The sequence below is a fragment of the Falco punctatus genome, assembly GCF_963210335.1.
Source record: "Falco punctatus genome assembly, chromosome: 4".
Classification (NCBI taxonomy): domain Eukaryota; kingdom Metazoa; phylum Chordata; class Aves; order Falconiformes; family Falconidae; genus Falco; species Falco punctatus.
Window position 1 is genome coordinate 11,122,579 of NC_137583.1, and position 22,145 is coordinate 11,144,723.

General features: G+C 50.6%; 1 protein-coding gene across 1 annotated transcript; it reads left to right on the forward strand.

Annotated features, from left to right (window-relative positions):
* The first annotated feature begins 12,723 nt into the window (after positions 1–12,723).
* On the forward strand, positions 12,724–21,134 carry RPN1 (ribophorin I). The gene is made up of 10 exons (XM_080385296.1): positions 12,724–12,996; positions 13,821–13,885; positions 15,395–15,701; positions 16,221–16,430; positions 17,414–17,606; positions 17,935–18,034; positions 18,304–18,442; positions 18,642–18,761; positions 19,240–19,485; positions 20,548–21,134. The coding sequence occupies exons 1-10, from the start codon at positions 12,772–12,774 to the stop codon at positions 20,728–20,730; spliced, it is 1,788 nt and encodes a 595-aa protein (XP_080241422.1). The 5' UTR covers positions 12,724–12,771; the 3' UTR covers positions 20,731–21,134.
* Positions 21,135–22,145: the final 1,011 nt, after the last annotated feature.

The window sequence follows — 22,145 nt, forward strand, 5'->3', positions numbered from 1 at the left end:
AGCAATATACAGCAGACTGCTTCCAGCTCTGTAAGAGATGGGGACTGTGATTTGCAGGGAGATCACAGAACTGGCAGTCAGAAGACCTTCGCTTTTCCTTCTGTCCCAAGACAAATCTGCTACATACTGTTACACAAATCACCTGCCTCCTCTGTAGGGTAACAAGAGTTTCCCTGTGAGTCACCTGGAAACAGGAACGGTCACCTCAGAAAGATGCTGCAAGGTTTGATTCATTAATGCTCACAAAGCAGTTTGAGATCAATAGTGTAAAGGCAGCACAGCGTAGCAAGCATGCTGTTCACGTCATCGTTACCTGTCGGGTCTGGCCTGAGTCCCACCAGAGGAGTATCTTACCACAAAGCATGCAGGGTATCCTTACGGTGTCCTGCTTTAGAAAAATCGGGCAACAATGGCATAGGCGCGTGAGCCTGATTTGGCATCTCTGTTGCCCAGAGAAGCCTGTGTGCTGCCTGCAGTGGGAATCACCTCTGCTGCAAAGGGCAGACCAGCCCAAGCCAACTTCAGGTACTCGCCACACCGTCACACTCACCCTCCACTATGCCAGTGCTAACACTTGACTGAGCCTGCCCTGAGTCACTTGAGCGCTAAATCTGCTGATAGCTACCAACAAAAGCAGCATGGTTAAATTTTCTGCCGGCTTAGTGCACTGAACTTCATGCAGGGCACACGTCATGCAAGGGAAGGTGTGGATGAGGCAGGACACGGCTGCCAGTCCTTGGGCTGGTATAAGTTGTGGAAATGAAGACTAGGAAAAGGTGAATGGGAGGCTGGGGTGCTGGGCTCTCCTCGTGTGATGCCAGCAAGTTCATTACCAGTTTTGTACCTTCAGTTCTCCACCTGCAGGACTGAGTGACTGTTACCAATCCATCCCACAAGAGAGGGGAGCCTGTGACATCTCATTTATTAGTGCTTTTAAGGTGCCCCATCAGATACAAAGGGCTCCAGAACTTGGTGCTAGTTAAAACGCAGACTGGATAAAAGAGGAAAAGCTTTGATTAGTGAAATGATGGAGAAAAGCCTCTCAAACACACATGATTTCTTCAGGTGGGGAAGAAAGTATCCTCTCAGCTCCACCACAGGACTGTGGGCCCTGGGCTTATCAGCAGCTGGTGGAGCAGAGCACTGGCTTGCTCCAGTCCATTTTCCTGTAACAGGAGACCAACACGCTGGGCTGTTACGAGCAGGCATTAATGGTGAGTTAGACTGTTCCTTGGCTCTCTTTTCCTAAGTTTCCTTTTTTATTTCTTTTTACACAATATGAAAAGCAATCAAAAACTGTGGGTGAAATTTCCTCCTTCCTTTTCTACCACAGAGCAATCCTGGCACCATCTATTACATACCTTTGTTACGCAGACAATAACCTCATGCCAAGTTCCCATGTCACTTGCTAGCTTTCTTGGCATGACCAACAGCTGTGTCATGCAATAGCCGTTTGTGATGAGTTTCTCATCCTCTGTGGGAATGCAGCATTTTCTCAGACTGACGAGGCAAGATCCTGCCTGCCTTGAAGAGCATATGAATCCTGGCACTCAGGAGGACAACGTCAGCAGAGAGGTCCTTGCTATCCAGGCTGGATGCCTGTCTTTTGGCACAGATGAGAGTTACGCTTGGAGTGGCAGAACGAAAGTAGACGGACAGTGGTGAGAAAGTGGCAAAAGGAAGTACTGAGCCATGGCTTTTGTGTTTTGCTTAGCCTTATGGACACACACACGCATGCACCTCCCCACAAGAATAAACATGTGGCCTGGGAGAAACCAGAACATGGTGCAGTGAGCAGCCCAGCACACTTGGTTTCAGAGCCTGTGAACAAAACTGTATTCCTCATCTGACCACTTATTTGATAACAACAAAACCCAAGGAAAACCCATAAAAATGGATCAGTTTGAAACCCAATGGCATTTGTTTCCAATCACTAACACTGCTCTGAAGAAATCCATTCTCTGTCCTTGAAGGACCTTCACACGAGTGGATCTCTTAAAGTTATAGTGACAGGTCTTAAGACATTCACCATTGCAAAAACCTCAATCTATTTCATGCACTTTTCCCTCTAAACTGGGAAGTCAGAATGCCTCCTGCTTTGATTTTCTTCCCTTTGTGACATCTAATCTCTATGTACTAATCTTCCTGATCCGATTACAGACAATAAAACATGATATATATATTATGCCATCTCTTTGCTTTTATTCTTGGACGGAAAGGGACCTTCCCTTTCTCTTCCAAGTCTATAAGACGGCAGAGTGAACAGGGATACAGTAACACCTGCTAGTTGCTGCCTTCTGGAATGGCCTGCAGAGAGGTCCAGGGAGCACATCACCTTAGCTGTAGTACGTACAAATCCTTGACATTAGCTGTGAACATCTGACATTCCCTACAGTGCCTAATGCATTCACCCTCTTCTATGGGCACACAGCTACTCCACCTCTGGCCACCTGTGACATTAAAAGCTTGGGGAGAGCCTCCTCATTCTTCTGATTCTTATCCAGCATATTTCAGCTCTTCAGAGTCCTGCTGTCCCTCCTCCTCGTTCACTGGGCACAGTCCTGGGACCCTTTTTTGCCTCTGTGCCCAGAAAGATGTAGCACCAGCCCACAGTGGCTGTACTGCTCAGTGAAAACTGACTTGTCTGGAGATCCCTACATAGAGCTGTCCTCTCTCAACTAGCTATGCAATGTTTTCTTCTGGCTTTCCAGATCAGCTTCCTCAAATTATAATTATAATTATAATGGTCTAACTTACAAAAATAAAAAAGGGGAACTAAAATGCAGTAAACACACAATATCTTGCTTTTGTATTCCAAGCTTTGTCATCCTTTATCTTGTCTAAAGCAGATTCACCCTGCTACTGCTGGCATTTTGTTCATCAGAAATCTACTGCTGTTGCATGACCACAGATGCATTTCCACTGGCAAGAGTACATCCGTAGTCTTTTGTCTGCCCTCTTCTCTAATCCCTGCCTGCAGTACAAATACTGCTCCGGTAATCTACTAATGCTTTCACCTTTGCAATCCTCAGCTGATTTCTAAGTCATACAGCAGCAATACATGAAAGCAAAAAACTAGCTCTGGACAAGACTTGATCACCAGATACCAACCGTAGGAAGCAACTGCAATCATGTTATCTCATGGTAGATCTCCAATCTGAGCTTCTGCATGCAGAGGACATTGCATATAGTGCAAGGGATTACCAGCATCTGTACTTGCTGATAAAAATGCAGCTGCTGGAGGTTGAACATGTTAAAAAAACAAAAACAAAACCAAAAAACCCAACACAGATAAAGGGTCTAAATGCAGCCATTGAAGCCTGAGCCCCACAGTGTGGGTGGGGGCCAACCTGCAGTGCTGCAAAGTCTGATTCTGCCATGTTCCCTCACACCAGACACAGGAGACACGAGCACATATAAAGGAAATGTCTTTTGACAGCTTCCCCCTGCTGAACAGCAAGAGCCGCAAAACCACTGCAGAGCTGTGATCTCTTTGATACTGGGAAGTGGCAACACTGGCATCTTCCCTTAGATGCCAGCTCAATCCCTGAGACGTGAAGGTCCAAATCTCTCCCTTGCTCTGCCTTTGAGTCACCCTCCTACAGAGGTTATGGACAACATGCTGAGCACAGGGGACATCCCCTTAGTGCCTACACTGGTCCTGGTAAGACAGGCAGGGAGCAACAACCACATGCTGCTGGCACAGTGTAAGATGGACACCACGCAGCTTTATGCTTACCCATTTGGCACCACTGCAGTTACCTGGAGCCTGGACTGGTGGACACCAAAGCCCATGGAAGGTTCAAGTGTCACAGGGTAAAGGGGTGTTTTGATGGTCCAGCCTCGCAGAGAGGCACCTGCATCCTACTGATGACCATAATCCTAAAAGGCTGTCACACAAACAGTGACAATCACCCGTGTCCTCCACAGGACTCCCAGCTGGCCTCCCCAGCTAAGGAAGTTCTCCAGCCACACCAACACCTTCCCACTTCTACAGCCGGTGCTAAATACCAGTTAATTAATTTTTTACAGCTGCACTGGAGGTATGCTGGGTAATTTCATATGACTGTTCTCAGTACTCAAGTGGAGAAGATGATCCAGGGAGTGAAGTAACTTGCCTGAGGTCAGAGTGAGTCAGTTACTTCATCAGATCTGGGTCCCTCTAAACACGGGACATTTCTGAAAGGTTTTTAAACCATAGGAATGGTATAAAAATAGGTGCAGAGAGAGGTGCGCACAGCCAGCACAGGCCTTTGCAGAACTGGCCTTTCTTCAGGAATCAAGGTTTTGTTAGTGCAGTGCATTACTAAAGCAGCAGGTTCTGCAAGCTGTTACTTACCAAGCTCTGAAGCCTTCACAGTAAAGGTCTGGTGTGCCTGAGACCTCTCAGCTCATTATACTAATGGCTTTAAAGCCATGGGGACAGCCTGATGGGTGGCAGTGCCTGGAATGCTCTGCAGGACCCACAGGCTGCATGCCACCACTCCTCTCTGCACTGGGTGTTGTGCGATGGGGTGGACCAGCCACGTGAGCTCTGCAACCAGGCGTTTTGTGGCAAAGGTGGCCATGTCACACTGTTGTTGTACCCAGAATGTGTCATGGGACAGCAGCCCGGTGCCACATGACCACTGTGAGTGGGACACTTTATGGGACAGGTGACTCGCATGTTGCTTCTTCCTTAGCAGTGAGTCAGTGCCAAAAGGTGTCCCAAAGACAGTGCTCCATGGGCACGAACCACACTGGCTGCATGCATGCTCTCCAGGACCTGCAGGTCCGTCCTGGATGTGAAGGGCCAGAGGTTGTCTGCATAGACCCAGGTGCTCTTCTGGGACCTTCCTGGGAAGGACACAGACATGGCCCACAGCGTGATTCCCTCCTCAAACACCAGCCACCTCTCTGCAAGCACAGGGTGCTGCCTGTTAGCTTCAGATCTATCTGCCTCAACTCTTTCAAGTCACAGATTTTTGCAATCCCTTCTTGTCTGCTCTAAAAGAAGTAAATTCCGTATCAATGGCAACCACAAGAAGCCTGTATAATTTTGAGTCCATGTTTTCAAAGAGGGTGATAGAGATACTCAGCCTTGAAGGATAAGGGTGCGTGGGCAGTGAGGTTTGCTTTGCTTTTATCTTGGACAACACTTTTCAATGCCTGGTGCCTCAGCAGCTGCATTTTTGACCCCAGGGAGTTATGACTCACTGTTTGCAAATCCCTGAGCCACCAAATTGAAGGTATGCCCTGCAAAGCACAATTGCCTAAAACTGAAATGGTTATAGGTGGGTGTTAAAGCTTCAGTTATTCTGTTCTAGCACTCAGGGCTGGCTCCATATCCCTGCCTGAATTTCTGGCAAATAGAAACCAGCACATCTTACTTCGATTCTGGGACAAACTGAGGATCAATCTGGGTTTGTCTCCTTCAGGGAATTCCTCAGTGAACTTGAGAGCCATCGAGCTAAAAAGACTCATTCCATCTACCTTCCCATCACAATGCAAGCCTGAGGAACATCTGCTCTGCCCCCCAACCTGCACTCCTGCCCTCTGCCAAATTGCTTCAGACACCTGGGCCACCTCCACATCAGAGCTGGGGCTGGCCTGCTGGAGTACAGGACAGAGGCTAAGGCTGTCTCTTAGCTGCTCTCTGGGTGACCTGCGTGGGGCTACCTGCTGCACTGCCTGCTGTCCTTTCTGTTGGAGTGGATCAGTTTGCTGAGCAATACCTGCAACTCAGGGAAAAACAATGCATACATCGCATCAGGCATTTCTCAGCAGGCAGGTAAGAGAGCTGTGTGTTAGGAGCCTGAGACCCACCTGAGGAATAAGAGGAATAAGATAGAATGACCTTTTTATCCTCAAGCTTCTTTTTTTCCTTGATAATCAGTGTTTTTCTTATCAGGAAAGAATGACTGCATTCACTGCTGCACACCAATGCTGTTCACAGAGGGTTAATGCTCCCTCTTTTTGGCTCACACATCAGCCATCTGGTGGGGCACGCTGGGATCACCTCTGGGGAAGGGGCCACTGCTGACCACTACATACCTGAATGCCCGAGGTCCATGAATAGCCAGGCTTGGGTCAGAGGTTTTGATTCAGCCTGGCACGGGCAAAGAAACGTAAATCCCAGCTGGCACTTTAGAGAGCACCATCCAGGGAAGTCCCTGCCAGTGGATTCCAAAATTTAGTAACCTGGTGAGAAATCTGCATTATCTCACAGCAAGCACTGTCAAACGCAGGGCTCCTGGAGGAAGCAGAAGGCACAGCAAGAGCTGCCAATCTGCAAATGACCCCCTCTTGCTGCTGTTGGAGGAATCCTCAACCTCCCACTGTCTGTGGCAGATCCTGCAAAACTGAGGCTTTAAAATCCAGGCTTAAACTCTACGTGAGCAACAGGGTTCCAAAGTAAATATATCAACAATTGCCTTCCTTTCCAAAAACAATCTGGGAAAGAAAGAGTTGCTCCATACAAAGATGGAAACTCAGTTATTGTACTGAGAGTGACCAGCAACAGTTCCTCACCGGACTTCACTGAGGACAGGATTGAAATGGGAGTTTGGGCACTGCTTGCTAGTTCGATTGCCTGACAGTTGAAATACAGTGTGAGTGCAGTGAGATAGACAGGCGCGATATGCTAGCATGACTTTGCAGGTGGGGGCCTGTTTTGAAAACATATTAGGCGCCGATACTTCTACTTCCGTAAATAAGCTTATAAGCAGAGATGGTATTCATAAGATAAAAGTAAATAAACAGTAAGAGAATAGCTACTGCCATGTACAAGGCGAGAAGGGCTTGGGTGAGGGGAGGACCTCCACCTAAGTACCAGAGGTCCACCTGGGGGTTCACCCTGTATGGACCCTAGATCAGGAACCTGTGCCGTTAGTATGCATCGCATGTGGTAACCAAAAGGTATAATTGACCTGTAATCTCAAAAATCGTTTGACACGTACAGGGAGGTGCTAACCCTTATGTGCTCCTGGCACCAATAAAGGTGAAGGTGTGCTTTACTTGACAGTTGTGGACTGTGAGGTGATTTCTTTGAGTCAGGATCGTGGCCGTGGGACTGTACTGTTCTGAGGTAGGTCTTGGCACCACATTTTCAGGATCTTAAAGGGTCAGAAGGAAAAATGCAATACCAGTTATCTGGCAGATCAGGCACTACATCACACACCACAGTGGCGTGGCACCCGGGGGCTGCATTATTGCATAGCCCTTCTCTCACCCGGGGAGAAGCGTGCCACTTCTCCCCATCTTTCACCCCAGCGACAAACACCACCTCCTGCAGCAACCCCGGGAGATGCACCGGACATCCCAGAGCCTGGCAGATTGGCGGGACAGCGATGACACCAGGACGATGCGGTGAAACCTGCTGATCCTTGCAGCGGATCCCCATTAGATGCTCCGTTACCCCGCAGACCTGGGTGACTTTTGCCCATCACAAAGAGCCAGGGGATGCAGCCTCAGCGGGGGTGCCTGCCCGAAGCCTGCGGGGGGGAAGGGGCCCTCCCTTTCATTAACTGTTGTTACTCCTGCGAGAGCTGCAGCGCACGGGGCGGTTCAGCCACCAGCGGCGGCCGAGAGGCGGCGGGTGGCCCCGGGCCGGGCTCTGTCCCCCGGGGGCGGTGCCACGGTACCGCGCCAGCACCGCCCCCTCGGCTGCCGGGCGCATGGGCGCCCCCTGGCGGCGGCGGGCGGGCACCGCGGGGAGGGAGCGGGCGGGGGGCCCGCAGGGCTTTTTGCAGCCCCCCCCCCTCACACACACACACACACACACTACCCGAGCCAGGAACTAGCTCCATCTCCCAGTCTAGGCGGGGAGCAGTGGCAGCGCTGCCCGCAGGACCCCGCCAGGACCCCAGCACACAGCCCACGCCATGGGCGCTCCTACCTCGGGGCACGAGGGTTTCCACTGGACGGGCTTTCACTGGTTTGTCCCCAGATTTGTGTTTCTGTGCCAGGCAGGCGTGCTGTTGCCTCCACCGCCGGCCCTGGGAGGTTGCAGCCTTGGGCAAGTGACCAGCTGGCCACGCTGTGCCAGACCCTGGCAGGAGGAGCTGAACGCAGCCTGCTCGCAGTGTGAGGGTGCAATTCAGCCCCGGAGGCAGCATCTCCCCTCTCTGCCCATGCTTAGGACCCCCAGCCTCCTGCTCTAAGGATACCAGCTTCCCTGCTCCCCCTGGTTCTCTGAAAGCCAGCACTCATCTTTTCAGACCAGGATTTGCACCCCATCCTCCTTGTACCTCCTCGTGTTTTGCAGACACCAGTCTGCCAAAGGCATTTTCAAGCCACAGAGCGACGTGGACGGGCCGCTTCAGGGCTGGCTCAAAGCGGGTGTTGTACCCAGGTCCCGTCTGCACTGGGAAGTACTTGAGTGGCAGCCCTGAGCACACCATTTTTTTGATGCAGTTCAACTGGCACTGCTCTCTCCATCCAAAACATACCCTGGATCCTGTAACAAAATCCAGACCCAAGCCAAAGGAGGTCTCCCGAAGTGGGCAATGTGCCCATTCCTTGCTCAGGCTCTGCATTTTAATGACACACGTGTAGCAGATTTCTTCCATTAGCAGCCCACCAGTGCCTGTCTATAGCTATTTCAGTTAGGGTTCTAGTAAGCTTTAAAAATGGAGTTAAAAATGCTTTTTATAGCAATGAAGTGTCCTCCCTGCTGCAGTCTTTTCCTCCCTATTGCAACAATACCTGCCACACAGTGCTCTCAGCCCTTTACAAGACCCAAAGACACTCTCCCATTTCCTTCCAGCAGGTTTTCCTTGTGTGCTTCCCAATGCTCCATACAATTGCGGTGCACAGACAGTTTTCTCCATTAGTTTTTCCGAGTCTCATGGTCTAACGTGGGCAGGAAAACATTTTTTTTAAACCCAGGAAAGAAATTATTTTAAAGAAAGGTGAACATTGCAAGGAGGGCTACTGCAGATTCCTGAAGTCTCTTGAAGAAACCCCGGAGGAGCAGCCCCTGAGCAGACAATGCCCTGTCAGCACCGTCTCTGTTCGAAGAAGGCAGGACACGTTTCCAGGGCAGCCAAGCAAAGCCCAAGCGCTGAGCCCCAACCAGCCCCCCTCCAGGCCCACCACTCCCATGGAAATCGCAGGCGAACCCCAAGCAAGAATCACTGTGTGTTTTGCTTGGCAAAGGCTCAGTGTAAGTTGTGCTGACTAGCTGAAAAATGAGGTTGTAAAAATAATGAAACTGGAAGACTTATTATTTTTTTCCCCAGCTACTTTTCGAGGGCCTTAGCAAGGCTGAGTAAACTCTGCCATCACTCAGCCAGGTGGTACCTGTGCTCTCATGGCTGGGAACTGCAAAACCTCACCCGGGATCTAATGCAGAGGGAGAAATACCTCTGCCTCCCACTGGCAGCCAGAAGGCTGCCTTGATTTTACACGGACAGGATTAAACAGTGAAATAAATAACATAAAAAGCTGAAACATGGAGGTTTTTTTCTCAGTCATTATGACAGCCACGTGCCTGTGGGTTTTTCTCAGGATGTTGTTAGATTTTTACTACAATCTGCGAGCTAAGGTGTTGCCAGGATGACTTCTGCTACACATGCACAGCTCTGTTTAATATCTCCTGCCCTGACCTGGGCTCCTCACAGAGCAACACGTTATATCACGGTACCTGCATATTCCCAGTGCAAGCTCCCCGTGGCATGACGATCGCACTAGGGTAAATCCTGTTCCCTGCTGCTACACCCTTAAGTGTGCTTCTGTGGTCACAGCCAAGCGGCTCCTTCAGGAAAACAACTTCTCCTTTCCTCCTTGAGAACAAATTGCTCCGACAGATGACACAGCTCTTAAGCCTGGCATCAGCCCTGTGAAAAGAGAAGAGTGTAGGGCTTTTCCTGGGGTGCAGTTCCGTCCATGGCTTATCCTGCCAGAGGCATTTATTAGACCGCCCTTCTCCCTCAGCCCTGGCAGACGGCTGCGCTGGCACGGGCTCCATCATGGCTGTTCCCCTCACACTGCTTGGGGTCCCTGAGGTTGACATGCTCTCTCCACAGCACATTGTCACCAGCAGCTGGGGCATTATGCCAGTGCCTGGATGGCAGCAGGGTCTGGTAACCTCTCTCATGCTGCTTCCCAACCCACAGCTCTCTGGGCCATTACTGCTGGAGGGGAACATTCCATGCAATGGGAGAATTAAAAAAAAACCAAACCCACCACTAAACACTTAAAGAGAGAAAAGTAAGTGGCTCTGTGGACTCTTGCTAGAATCAGCCCTAGGTGGCCAGATTCTCACACAGGCACCACAGCCTGGGACAATTAGGAGGCAGCAGGCCCCGCAGTGCTCCTTGCCTGCAAAAGCAGCCTCTCCCTACTGGAACACAGCCTGCAAGCTATCCACCAGCTATCCCAGCCACCATAACCAGCACACCCAGCCAGGGGGCTGCCACCAGCTGTTAACAGAACCCGTACAAGAACAACAGCCTGGCACCACTCGGTGTGAGCTTAAATATCTACACAACATGCAGGGCAGCAGTGAGAGGGGCCTGCGGAGCCAAACTCATCCTTCACGCAAGCTGAAAGGCAGCAGCTTTTCAACCCAAAGATAAATTTAGCCTACGTGGTAGGGCTGAAGTCTTGGAACAGACGCTGCACAGGCTTGGCATGACTCAATTTTTGCAATTAGAAATGGATCCAAACACGGGGTTAGCATATAACAGCCTGATTCAGAGCTCGCCAGGGTCTGGGATGGGTCAGATGTTGAAACTTTTGCATTTGCCAGCAAGCTCAGATCCAGGCTCTGGGCTGAACCCATCAGAGAGCAACCTTTAGCCCAGGAGGTAACGACTGAAGCCCAATTATCTCCAGACACAAGGGGAACATGTATTTATTTCTTCCTCTCCCTTTGCCAGGAGAAACTGCCCTGAGGGAGAGAGGGCAAATTAAGGCTGAAGCTGCATGTTATTAAAGATGCAGCCTGGAGTTCATTTATTCCCTCTGACATGAAGACTAGGGTTGAAGGAAGGACAGCGACAGCCACTCCTAGTGGAGGAACTTTCCACAGTAAAACCAACCTGGACAACTGGAGGGAGTCCCCAGACACAGCACTGCTGGCCAGCCTTAAATTAGAGCTGGCTATTTCACTCAGCCCTCCATGTTTCATAGTTGTTTCTCCCTGAACTGGCCCACCCACTTGCAGGGCCCTGAAACCCAGCTCTTTGGAGAAGCTGAAGATAATCATGCTTTTCCTGGAAAGCAGAGGGACCTGGAACATTTCCCTAGCTGGAAACACAAGGCTGAGGACGCAGACACCTGCCCCTGCAACCTTCCCCTGCTGTGTTGCTGGAAGATAGCCTGCTGTCACCCAAAACACAGTGACAAGACTACCTGCTTGTGCTAGGGTATGCTAGCAGGGCCAGCTGCCAAATTCACAGGTCTGGTGCCTAAATCAAAGGGAAATTGAAGTCATTTGCCAAGAAAATTTCCATAATAGGAATTGGGGGGGACAGTAAGGGAAGAAAGGGAAGGCCAGTTAAGAGGCATGCGGTTTTGAACACAGCGCACCAGGAAACATCCCATTTTATTTAGCCTTTGCCAAGGGGCTATTAGACTCCAGATCCAAACTCACATTTAGGAAATCCCCTTCTGATACTTGGCAACCTCAGGCCAATCCAAAGACTTATCTCCGTGACTCATATTAGGATCTTAAAGAAAGGTCGAGTCCTGGATCACATCATACAAACATGAAAAGTCTGTTGTCCCACACGGCTCACAGGCAAAAGCGTTGCTCCAGTAATCACGGCAGACAACATCCGTTCTTTGCTTTTATCTGTTTTAGATGTTTGGGAATTAAGTGTCTATCACCTCTTCCCCAGTCATGTGTTAAACCACTAACATTTTCCTTTCTCCAGCTCTCTCTGCCCAAGTTAGTTCAAGGCTGGTTACCACGCCTCGGCTGCCGGCGGCACTTCTACTCCCGCATCATTTAGCTGTCAATTACCAGTGGTTTTTTTTAGCAGATTTTGATTTACAATCTTGAAAATCACTCACAACACAAGCTTAAAACCTACTCGTGTTGAACCTCACCTTCCAGAGCAAGTGACCTGCGTGCCAGGCCTGTGAGACAAACTGCCCCGACTTGTGGCTCATTAACTCAGCAGAGCAATCAAGAGCACCAAGCCCCATCTCCGCGCAGGGCCCGGTGCCACATGGCGCTGCCACCGGTGCCCACACTTCTGGCCGCTCGAAGCCGCCACCGACAGAGCCCTGGCAAGAGCCGAATTCTGCAAAAAACGAGGAGACAACAGAGCTGTTCCGTGCGGTGGCTGGAGATTTAAAAGCACCTGGTGCCCTGAGCGTCCAGGATTATTTGCTGTAATTGCGCTTTGCTCCCTTTCAGGCCCCGCAGCGGTTCACCACAGCAGGGCCGAGCGAGCGGCTGCCGCGCCTCTGGCGCTTGGCCGGCCCCGGGGCCCGGCAGCGCGGCCCGTGCGGAGCCCAGCCGCACCGCGGGCGCCCCTAGCTTGCGGCCCGGTGCTTTGGGCGAGGCGGGAGCGCCCGGGTCTGCGGGCGGCCGGAGCCACCCCGGGGGCTCTGGAGGGGCCGGGCCCGCCCCGCCCCGCCCCGCCGCAGCGCCTCCCTCCTGCCCGCCCTTCTCCTCAGGCACTGACGTGGCCGCCTCGCCCTGCGGGGGGAGGGCCTGAGGCGCCGCTAGGCGCCGCCATCATGGGCCTCCTCCCCTGCTGGGCGCCGCCATCTTGTGCCCTCCCCGTACAGCGTGGGCGCCGCCATCTTGTGCCCTCCCCGTGCGGTGTGTCGGCCATGGCGGGGCTGCTGTGCCGCCTGCTCCTCTGCCTGGCGGCCGCCGGGGCCGCCGCCGACCTGCTGCTGGAGGAGGTGCGGCGCTCCGTGGACCTCAGCACCCACCTGGCCAAGGTCTCGGCCGAGCTCAGCCTCGCCAATGCAGCGGGCGGCGCAGCCGCCTCCACCTTCCTGCTGGCGCTGGAGCCCGGCCTGGAGCCCCGCCTGGCCTACCTGGGCGTGCAGGTGAGCGAGGGGCGGCGGGGGACGGCGCCCCGCTCCTCGGGGGGCCGCGGCACGGCCTGGGGCGCTGCGCGGGCCCCGCCGCCCGCAGGGACACGTAGGCACCGCGCCGCGCTCCCCCCGTACGGGCTGCGCCGCCGGCCGGCGTGGCGGGCGGGGAGGGGCTGCCCCTCCGGCTGCGTGAGGGACAATGAAGCCGGGGGCTGCGGCGGCCGCGGGACGAGGCGCGGTGCCGGCGGAGCGCCGGGCGGCGGGACGGGCGCTAATTAACGGCGTTAGACTGCGGGCAGAGCGGCCGCGGCCCCTCGCGGGGAGCAGCGCTTGCGGCTCCAGCTGGTGCCGGCGGGGGGTCGGGGGTCCAGCGCCTGCCCCCCGGGCCGTACGTGCAAGGGGGCTCTTGTACGGCCAGGAGCGCTTGCACTGAGCTCCTCTGTGCCTGCTGGCTGCCCAAGCCAGACCCCGTGGCCTGCTCGCTCCCCAGCCACCGTAGAAAACTACAAGAGAAATCACAAAAGCAGTTGACCGATAGTCTGGTTTGCAGAAGTTACCGTGACTGTGCTGGCTTGGGAACCAGGCCGAGGGGAACTTGAGAGTGCTAGCAGAAGTAACCAGTATCTGTTCTTGCATGCTGACCACACTGCAATTTGTATTCATGCAAAACATTATTAAAGGGCTTTTATGTATGTATGTAAATAAAGTAGTTATCAGCTTGTACTTTCTCAGGGAGCATCCCCCTGAAAAATGGATAGGGACCTTCTGGAGTTTGCCCTGGACAAGTTAAGCCTCTTAAACAGTAACACACTCATCAGTCTGTCATTTTGGAACAGGTCAAGGGTGAGGAAGAGGAGGAGAACACCTTGGAAGTGAGAGAGACTAAAGTTAAGGGCAAAAGGTGAGTGTCACCCTCTAATGTCAATACGTGGAGTTGTGCATAAGGGTTCCACCATTGTCCTTATGGTGGAGCAGAAATACTACCCCAGTCCCACATACCTAGAGATCCTAGAGTCTTCTGTTCCTGAAAAGATCCGTTCTGTAATCAGGCTGCATCCTGGGGTGCCACAGAGCCAGGGAGCACAGCTCACACAAGCAGCCAAACCCAATTCCTGCAGCCCAAGAGGCTCCAGTAGAAGTCGTTTCGCACCCTTAGATGCTCCTTTCTTGGGAAATAGCGTGTGTGGGTTTAGCTCTCTGCACCGAGCCTCGCACAAGCAGTGTATACCTGCTTCTCACAGCCACCCGTGGCTGCTAGGGAGGGGAGAGCATCTCTTAAATGCAACACAGCTGCTTTCAGGGGAGCTCAGCTGTGCGTAGTCTCTTGTACGCAATGCTTTGAGTAATGCCCTGTTCCTTTATTAAGGGGCATCAGGTAAAAGAAGCATTATAGCTATGGTCATGCTCTTACCCATTGCTCCCTTTAGAGTTCTCAAATGATTAGCAGTGGTGATTACTGAGAGATTGTAAAGTGCTCTTTGGCTGTCCCCAGTGCACAGCTCTTAGTCTGCGATGTGGGGAGTACGCAGTACGCTGCCTGCTGTGGCCCAGCATGGTCTGTTGCTGCTGCAGGGAGAGGGAATGCTATCTTTTGCATGAGGCTCTGTGCTGCCAAGCTTGGGATGCTTTGCTTACACTGCATATCTGGGCAGGCAGGTGCTTTCTGAGCTGTGAGAGCTGAGAAATAAAGGGTGCTTGTAAAGTGGGTCAGAAGCACCGTGCTGCAGGATTTCAAGAGGACTGTTGAATTGAGTTGCCATGGTAGACCATGGGTTTCTGATCTATCTGGAGGTCTCATGTCATCCTGCTCTGGGCCCACCAGGCATGTATCATCACCGTGGTCCATCTGGTGCATCCTTACAGGTTTGGTGAAATCTCAATCTTTTCTGTAGAACCTCAGTCCAAAACTGTGCTTATTTTCTGGCCATTCCTTAGTTTCAGGTCCTGTGGGCAAAAAGCTGAGAATGAACAGACTTGGTGGGAACAGGTGGTGAAGATGTTTGTGATTTGTCTTCTGGACATTTGCACATGCTTCCTCTCATTCAAATCATTCTTGTCATCTGGGGAATAGAAAAAGCCCTGCTGAAGCATGCTTTATAAATGCAGAACGAGGGAGGGGAGTGTGTCACCATTCCCTTTCCAAAATGGGAGCCCAGACTTTTTGTGAAGCAAAGACTGTAAGTGTGCCTGGACACAGTTCACCCCTGTGCTGCCTCTTGTCCTGCTTCCCCAGTCCAGAGTAAGTACGCATTCTGGGACCAAACATCTATACACCTTGGAGAAGCAAATAAAATATCGGCCCCAGTCACGCACGATATATGGGCTCCCATACACAGGAGGTGTTGCAGAGGTTGGATCTGATTACTCTCTCAGGGGAGATCTCATATGACTTACCTGTTTTCCCTTCCAGTGGAAAATTCTTCTCTGTGAAGCTGCCATCTCCTTTGGCACCAGGGGCCAAGGTCCGTGTATCTGTTGAAATGGTTTTCACGCACGTCCTGCAGCCCTACCCCACCCACATCACCCAAAGTGAGAAACAGTTTGTGGTCTTTGAAGGAAATCACTATTTCTACTCACCATACTTCGCCAAGACTCAAACAACCCGGGTCAAACTGGCCTCTAGGAACGTGGAGAGTTACACCAAGCTGGGCAACCCTTCCCGCACTGAAGACATGATTGAATATGGCCCCTTCAAGGATATTCCTCCATACAGCCAGGTAAATATTGGTGCAAAGAGGTTGTGGCTGTGTAGAGAGCGTCTTAGAAACACGGCACCTGTGTCTCAGAGGCTGGAGAGTGGGAATTAGAGGCTTTCATATAAGAATTGCAGGTCAAGCCTGAGTTAGCCTGCATGCAGGCTTGGAACATGCGCTCCAGCAGGGTGCTGCTAGTACAGATGTGATCGCTGACCGCTGCTTGATGTCTACAGAGCAAACCAAGCCAGTTTGTGCACGGTTCTGGCAGGGGTGTATTTGCAGTGGGGAAGACTGTATCTCTAGCACCCTCACCACCATAACAGCCAGACACACAGGGTGTGACCTACGAGTACACCCCAGGTACCCAGCGCTCTGTGTGAGCTGGGCTGGGGTGGGGTGGCTCAATCCCTCCTGTGCAGTCAGCTTCATCTCTTGCAGAGTCTGTCAAGGAGGTTTCTCTGTGGGACACGGAGACAGATAATTATGAGCAGAGGTTGCTCCTTGCTTCAGGTCTAATACCTTATCTTTTTTCCTTGGTAGGACACTCTGAAGGTGCACTATGAAAATAACAGTCCATTCCTGACCATCACCAGTATGACCCGAGTCATCGAGGTGTCTCATTGGGGGAACATTGCGGTTGAAGAGACGGTTGATTTAAAGCACACCGGAGCAGTGCTGAAAGGGCCTTTCTCCAGATATGACTACCAGAGACAGCCAGACAGTGGGATCTCTTCTGTCAAGTCTTTTAAGGTTCACATTTTGCATAATATTTTTTTTTCCTTTAAACTGTGGCTTCCCCCTTTCTTACATCCCCAGAGGAGAAAAAGAAATACAGTTATCCTTTTCCTTTGCCTCTTCTTTGGTAACCATACCCAAATAATAAGGGAATATTAGAGCTCTGATTGGTTTTCAGAGAAAGCTCGTGCTAGATAAGGAATAGGTTTTGGAGGTAGAACTGGGAGGTTATGTGCTTTATTGCATCTGTTCCCCAAACAAATTGCATATACCAGGGCATGTAGTGTTTCTTCACACTCCCACCCCTCCAATCTCAGAGACTCTCTAAAACCCTTAATATCTGTGGTGACAGCTCTGCTTTCTGTTTTCTACTGTGCAAGGGCCATTCATTCTGTCCCCACCGTCTTATTTTTAGAGTTGCCTTCTCTGTCATAGTCTCATCATGTCGAGCAGTATTGATTAAAAACTCACCCATTCATTCCTTGCTCACAAAGCACTCAACAGGAGTTAAAGCTGTGGCTTTGCTAGGCAGATGTGAGAAGTATTACGTGTTTTCATCTGAACCAAAATGTTTCTCGCTGCTTGAAGCCTGCAGAATTGATTGTTGTAGTTCTGTAAGGTGGTGCAGCCAAACAGAAATCTTGTTTTGCTGAGTGTAAAGCCAGCAAGCCTAGTGAGCTATGGCAGCAGGCTGGAGTGAAAAGGGAATTGCTGTCCTGGTGGGCATGATGAGATCCCTTGCTGTCTGAGATACTTGAAACTGGGCTGGAGAAAGGCACGTTCATTTAGAGTCCAAGTGATTTTAGTGCTGGCAGCCACTTCTGTGACTGATTGCGTATAATAGCACAATTTTACCACTTGGTGCAACTGAATGGCCATTTTGTCATCTCTCACACGGGAGCGCAGTTTCTCAGTGCTTTAACAGTCATTATTGGGTTTGCCAGTTTCACTGGAAATAACTCCTAGCTGATGCACTTGACTTGCTTCTCTCTGTACAGACCATTCTCCCAGCTGCTGCTCAGGACGTCTATTATAGAGATGAAATCGGGAATATCTCCACCAGCCACCTCCTTGTCCTGGATGATTCCGTGGAGATGGAGATCCGTCCCCGCTTCCCACTTTTTGGGGGATGGAAAACACATTACATCATTGGCTATAACCTGCCAAGCTACGAATACCTCTACAATCTCGGTGGGTGGCATAGGGGAAGGGAGTAAAAAACCTTCTCCTCTGTGTTTATAGGTGGTTGCTGTACAGTGAAGAATTCAAAGCTGCAGTATGCAGCACCTTAGCAACAACAGTTGCTAGCTATTATTTCTAGAATATGCAAATCCACCTTCTTTTCTTCTTTTCTGTGCTTCCTTCAGGTTTTTGTAGACATCTGGTTAAAATATACTCGAGTGAGCTAGTGCCCCCTGCTGCACAACCGATCCATCCAAATTCTGCTTTTACTTGTGTTAGGAGCTGAGCTTCAGTTCTTTGAGGAATTGTAACCACCCTCTGGCCTGCACTCTCTTAGGTGATCAGTATGCCCTGAAAATGAGGTTTGTCGACCATGTGTTCGATGAGCAAGTTACGGACTCTCTGACTGTCAAGATCGTCCTGCCAGAAGGCGCCAAGTAAGTGTCATTATTCCTGGCTTGTTACTGCAGATAGTGCTGTGTTGGTGGCAACTCTCCAGTCTACTCGAATGGCCTGGGGGCAGTGAAACAAAACTATGACTTTGCACATGGAGGAGACCTTGGAGCACAGCTTTGCTTCCTTTTAGACTGGTGTTTAAACTGCATAATTTGCCTTGTGCTAGAGGCCATGGCTGGCCAGCCGACTCCGAGGTTACGTCATCTCAGACACTGTATAGTCATATGGGACTGTCTGATTTTATCCACAGGAATATCCACGTGGACAGCCCCTATGAAATCAATCGTGCTTCAGATGAGCTTCACTACACATATCTGGACACTTTTGGACGTCCAGTTATTGTGGCACACAAGAGCAACCTGGTGGAACAGCACATCCAAGACATTGTGGTGAGTGTGGCCTCTGTGCGCGGTTTGCCTGAGCAGTTGTGCCTCCTCTGAATTTAGGAACACGGTCAAAACACCCGTATGGGGTTCCAGAAATAAATACTTGCTGGACTTCATGTCCAGTTCCACTGCTGTCCGAGGAGGGTAGTTCTCTCTCATAGTAACATGGGTTACTGCTCAGCATTTCAAACTTCTCTTGTAGGTTCATTACACCTTCAACAAAATCTTGATGCTGCAGGAGCCTCTGTTGGTGGTTGGAGCCTTTTATATCTTGTTCTTCACTGTGATCGTCTATGTGAGGCTGGATTTCTCCATCACTAAGGTGCTGTATGATGAAAAGCTCTGCGGCAGCATTAGTAGCTTACTCAGCTGATGGAGATTTTTTCACACCAGTAATTCTCACTGGATGTTCCTGCTGATCAGATATTTTACTAGATGTTTAAATGAAGCCCTTGTTTTATGCTACCTGAGTGTTGATATTTCTGCAGGGTTTGAACTGGTGTACTAAGGCTAGCCAGACTTTTGCCTTCTGGATAGAAAAGAATCCCCCCAAGAAGTAGGGATAGCTGTAATTCTCCTTCTGCAATGTTTTTACTTATTTTGTTAAACTATTTGTTGGGCCAGACTGAGTGCTGAAAGGTGCTTGCTGTAGTCAGTACTTGTACCATTCACCTAATTACTATTGGTTGACTAAGTTGCAAGGGGAGCAGTTTCTGTAACAGGTCTGTGGCAGATTGCAGGCATGGTTTGGTGCAGGTCAAAGATGTGACTGCTTAGATCTTCCCTTTGTCTTCTTGCAGGATCCAGCTGCTGAAGCCAGGATGAAAGTTGCCTGCATCACAGAACAAGTGCTTACTCTGGTGAACAAGAGACTTGGACTGTACCGTCACTTTGATGAAGCAGTGAATAAATACAAGCAGTCACGGGACATCTCCACGCTGAACAGTGGCAAAAAGTCTTTGGAGACAGAGCACAAGGCCCTGACAAATGAGATAGCGTCTCTGCAGTCTAAACTGAAAACAGAAGGCTCAGACTTGTGTGATAAAGTAAGAAATTCTAGTTTATATTTATAAACTCTTCCTATTGTTGGTTCTATCAAGTATTCTAGGCAAGTTTTAATTTGGGGTTTAGCTTCTGCAGCCTGTATTTTGTTGTGGTGGGGTTTTTTCCCACCTCTGGGAATGGCTTGATCCCTGCCAGGGGGTGTGAAGATCAGCTTGTTCTCTTTGCAGTAATCTTGGTTATGCAGCCATTAAGTGCTGCTGTTAAACAGCTGCTTGTGCTGTTTCTTAAACAGCCCTTGAACCAGCTGCATGAGTACAGATAATGCTTTTGTAACGCAATCCTGATGCTTCTGATTGAGCTCATGGTGGAGACACTTAGGTAAAAATGGAAGCTATCAACACGTTATCAGTTCTGACTTTACTATTGACACCAGCCAAACCAAAGTCTTCTCCCTGATCTCTTGTATTCTTGCACACTTGAATTTGGTGCTGACAGAATTTTAGTAACATGATGCTCCTCGGGGGTATTTTGCTGTACCATGTTGAAAGCCACAGCACAGCAAGCACACACCCACTATCCTTTCCTTCCTCTGCCATATTTCAACACTTAACCTGCAACAGCCACTTAAACCCAGGTGAGCGACACTTTAGTGTAAGGTCCATTCAACCAGCAGCCCACCTTGCTTAATCTATTATTAACTCAGAGCAGCTCTGTCATTGCAGACCTGCTTCTCACACACCATTAATATTAGCTGTAGGGACACAGCTTCCAGCTGTCATAGTTGTAAATTAGCTTGAAGCCTTTAAAATCTGTCATTAAGCACTCCTTAACAGTCATTGCACCTGTCTCCTGCCAGTATGGCTCCTGGGTCCTCAGAGCCCCTTTATCTGCACTGCTTAATTACCCATTCATGAGATACTCCTCATAACGCAATGCCAGAGTAAGGTGATGGCTCGGGAGGCAACATTCAGGGATCGGAGATGTTTCCTCTTAGCATTGACTTCATCTTTTGCTCCAGCTTTATCCTCTCTTCTATTCCAGCATCACTGTATGGATGGGTTTTTTGTCTCCTCTAATATTCCCTTTGTTTCTTACCCTGTAAGGTAAGCGAGATTCAGAAGCTCGATGGCCAAGTCAAGGAGCTTGTTCTGAAGTCCTCGGTTGAGGCTGAGCGGCTGGTAGCTGGCAAGCTCAAGAAGGACACGTACATTGAGAATGAGAAGATGCATTCCAACAAGCGCCAGGACCTGGTCACCAAAATCGACAACATCCTCGACGCACTGTAACTCTCTGGTTTAGTGAGCACGTGGACGGGAGAAGTATGGAGGAAAATGAGAAGCCTGGGAGTGGATAACTTTGAGCCAAAACTTCTTCCCAGCAAAGTTAGGGGAAAAGTTGATGCGAAATGTATGAGAGTACATTTTGCATTTAGATTTTTCTATAGAGCCTGTCTGCTCAGCAATACATGCTGTGCAAGGGACCACAACATCATGCTGTTTGGCTGAGTCTCAGTCAGGTTATAAAACAGTCTCCCACTTTTGCTTTTCCCTGTGTAAATGTGCCCTGACTAAAGTCACACAAACAGCCAGTCTGCGCTCTGACACGCTCATGGCAAATCTGAATGTTGCGTCTCCAGAAAGAATAAAAGACATCTTTGTTCTACTTTGAAATAAAACAACCACTGCCTCTCCTTTACGTGTCGTGCTGGGGTCGGGGGAGGCAAAGATGCTGGTGCAGAGGGGCTGGGTGGCCCTGTCCTGCCCATGGCCAGGCAGGGCAGCTCCCTGGGGACCAGCGTTCAGCCCTGACCACTCCTGTCTCCTGTCAGCTATGTGCCCGAAAGGCAGAGCTCTGCCACCCTGCACAGCCCAGACCCAAGCAGGGGAGAAAGCCAAGTACTTGTTCCCTAGGGATATGCGTGCACCTACACCCTTACAGGGAGAAAAAACATGCAATATCAGTCCTCCTGCTAGTCCCTCTCAGTGTGCCATATGCTTTCCTGCTGCATATGACAACAGTCCTTGCAGCCCTTGTGCTGCCCAAGTAGGCCCTTGCTCACACCTGGGTATCTTGGGCTCTTGCATGCATTTCCCTGCTAATTTCAGTATTGCGAGATTTTTTTTTTTCCCTGTGCCTCTCTGCTTCAGTGCACTGCTAAACACCCCAGAGCTGGCTGCAGGGACAGCAGTATAGGCCTTCCCTACTGCACTTGCACGGCTAAGTTGTTTACCAAGTTGGTTTGAGATCCTAGTACAGAAAAAACCCGAAAGTTCAGAACGAGATGTGTCCCTCTGACTTTCTTGGTGATGCCTTGCCCTGAGCTGTGGGTGAAGGCAGCTGCCTGCGGGTGTTGCTTCTGCAGGGCAGGGGTGGTTAAGCGGTATGCCGCCCTCTCCTTCGGGCCTTCGCTTCATGCACTCTTCCAGAGGAGCTGGAGGCTGCTTACAGACCGGGCAAGAACATAGTTACACCACTGAGCACATCCAGAGCATCTGAGTCAGCGCCAGGATGCTAGTGCCAGAAGTGCCCGTGCTGGGAGGTGGAGGTGTGTCCCCCCCCCACAGCACCTGCACTGGCACCGTGCGAGACTCGGGGCAAACATAGACTCTGTGGCCCAGTGCTACCTGCAAGCCCTGTGCCTGGACACCCGCAAGCAGCTGGACGCTTTCCAGTCCTTCGCCAGGCCACCTGCGCTGCCTGT

Excerpts from the sequence above, each read along its gene's own strand:
- RPN1 (XM_080385296.1), top strand. The coding sequence starts at position 12,772 with ATGGCGGGGCTGCTGTGCCGCCTGCTCCTCTGCCTGGCGGCCGCCGGG. Across the intron at positions 15,702-16,220 it reads ATATTCCTCCATACAGCCAG|GACACTCTGAAGGTGCACTA; the intron begins GTAAATATTGGT and ends TTTCCTTGGTAG. Across the intron at positions 18,762-19,239 it reads TGGATTTCTCCATCACTAAG|GATCCAGCTGCTGAAGCCAG; the intron begins GTGCTGTATGAT and ends GTCTTCTTGCAG.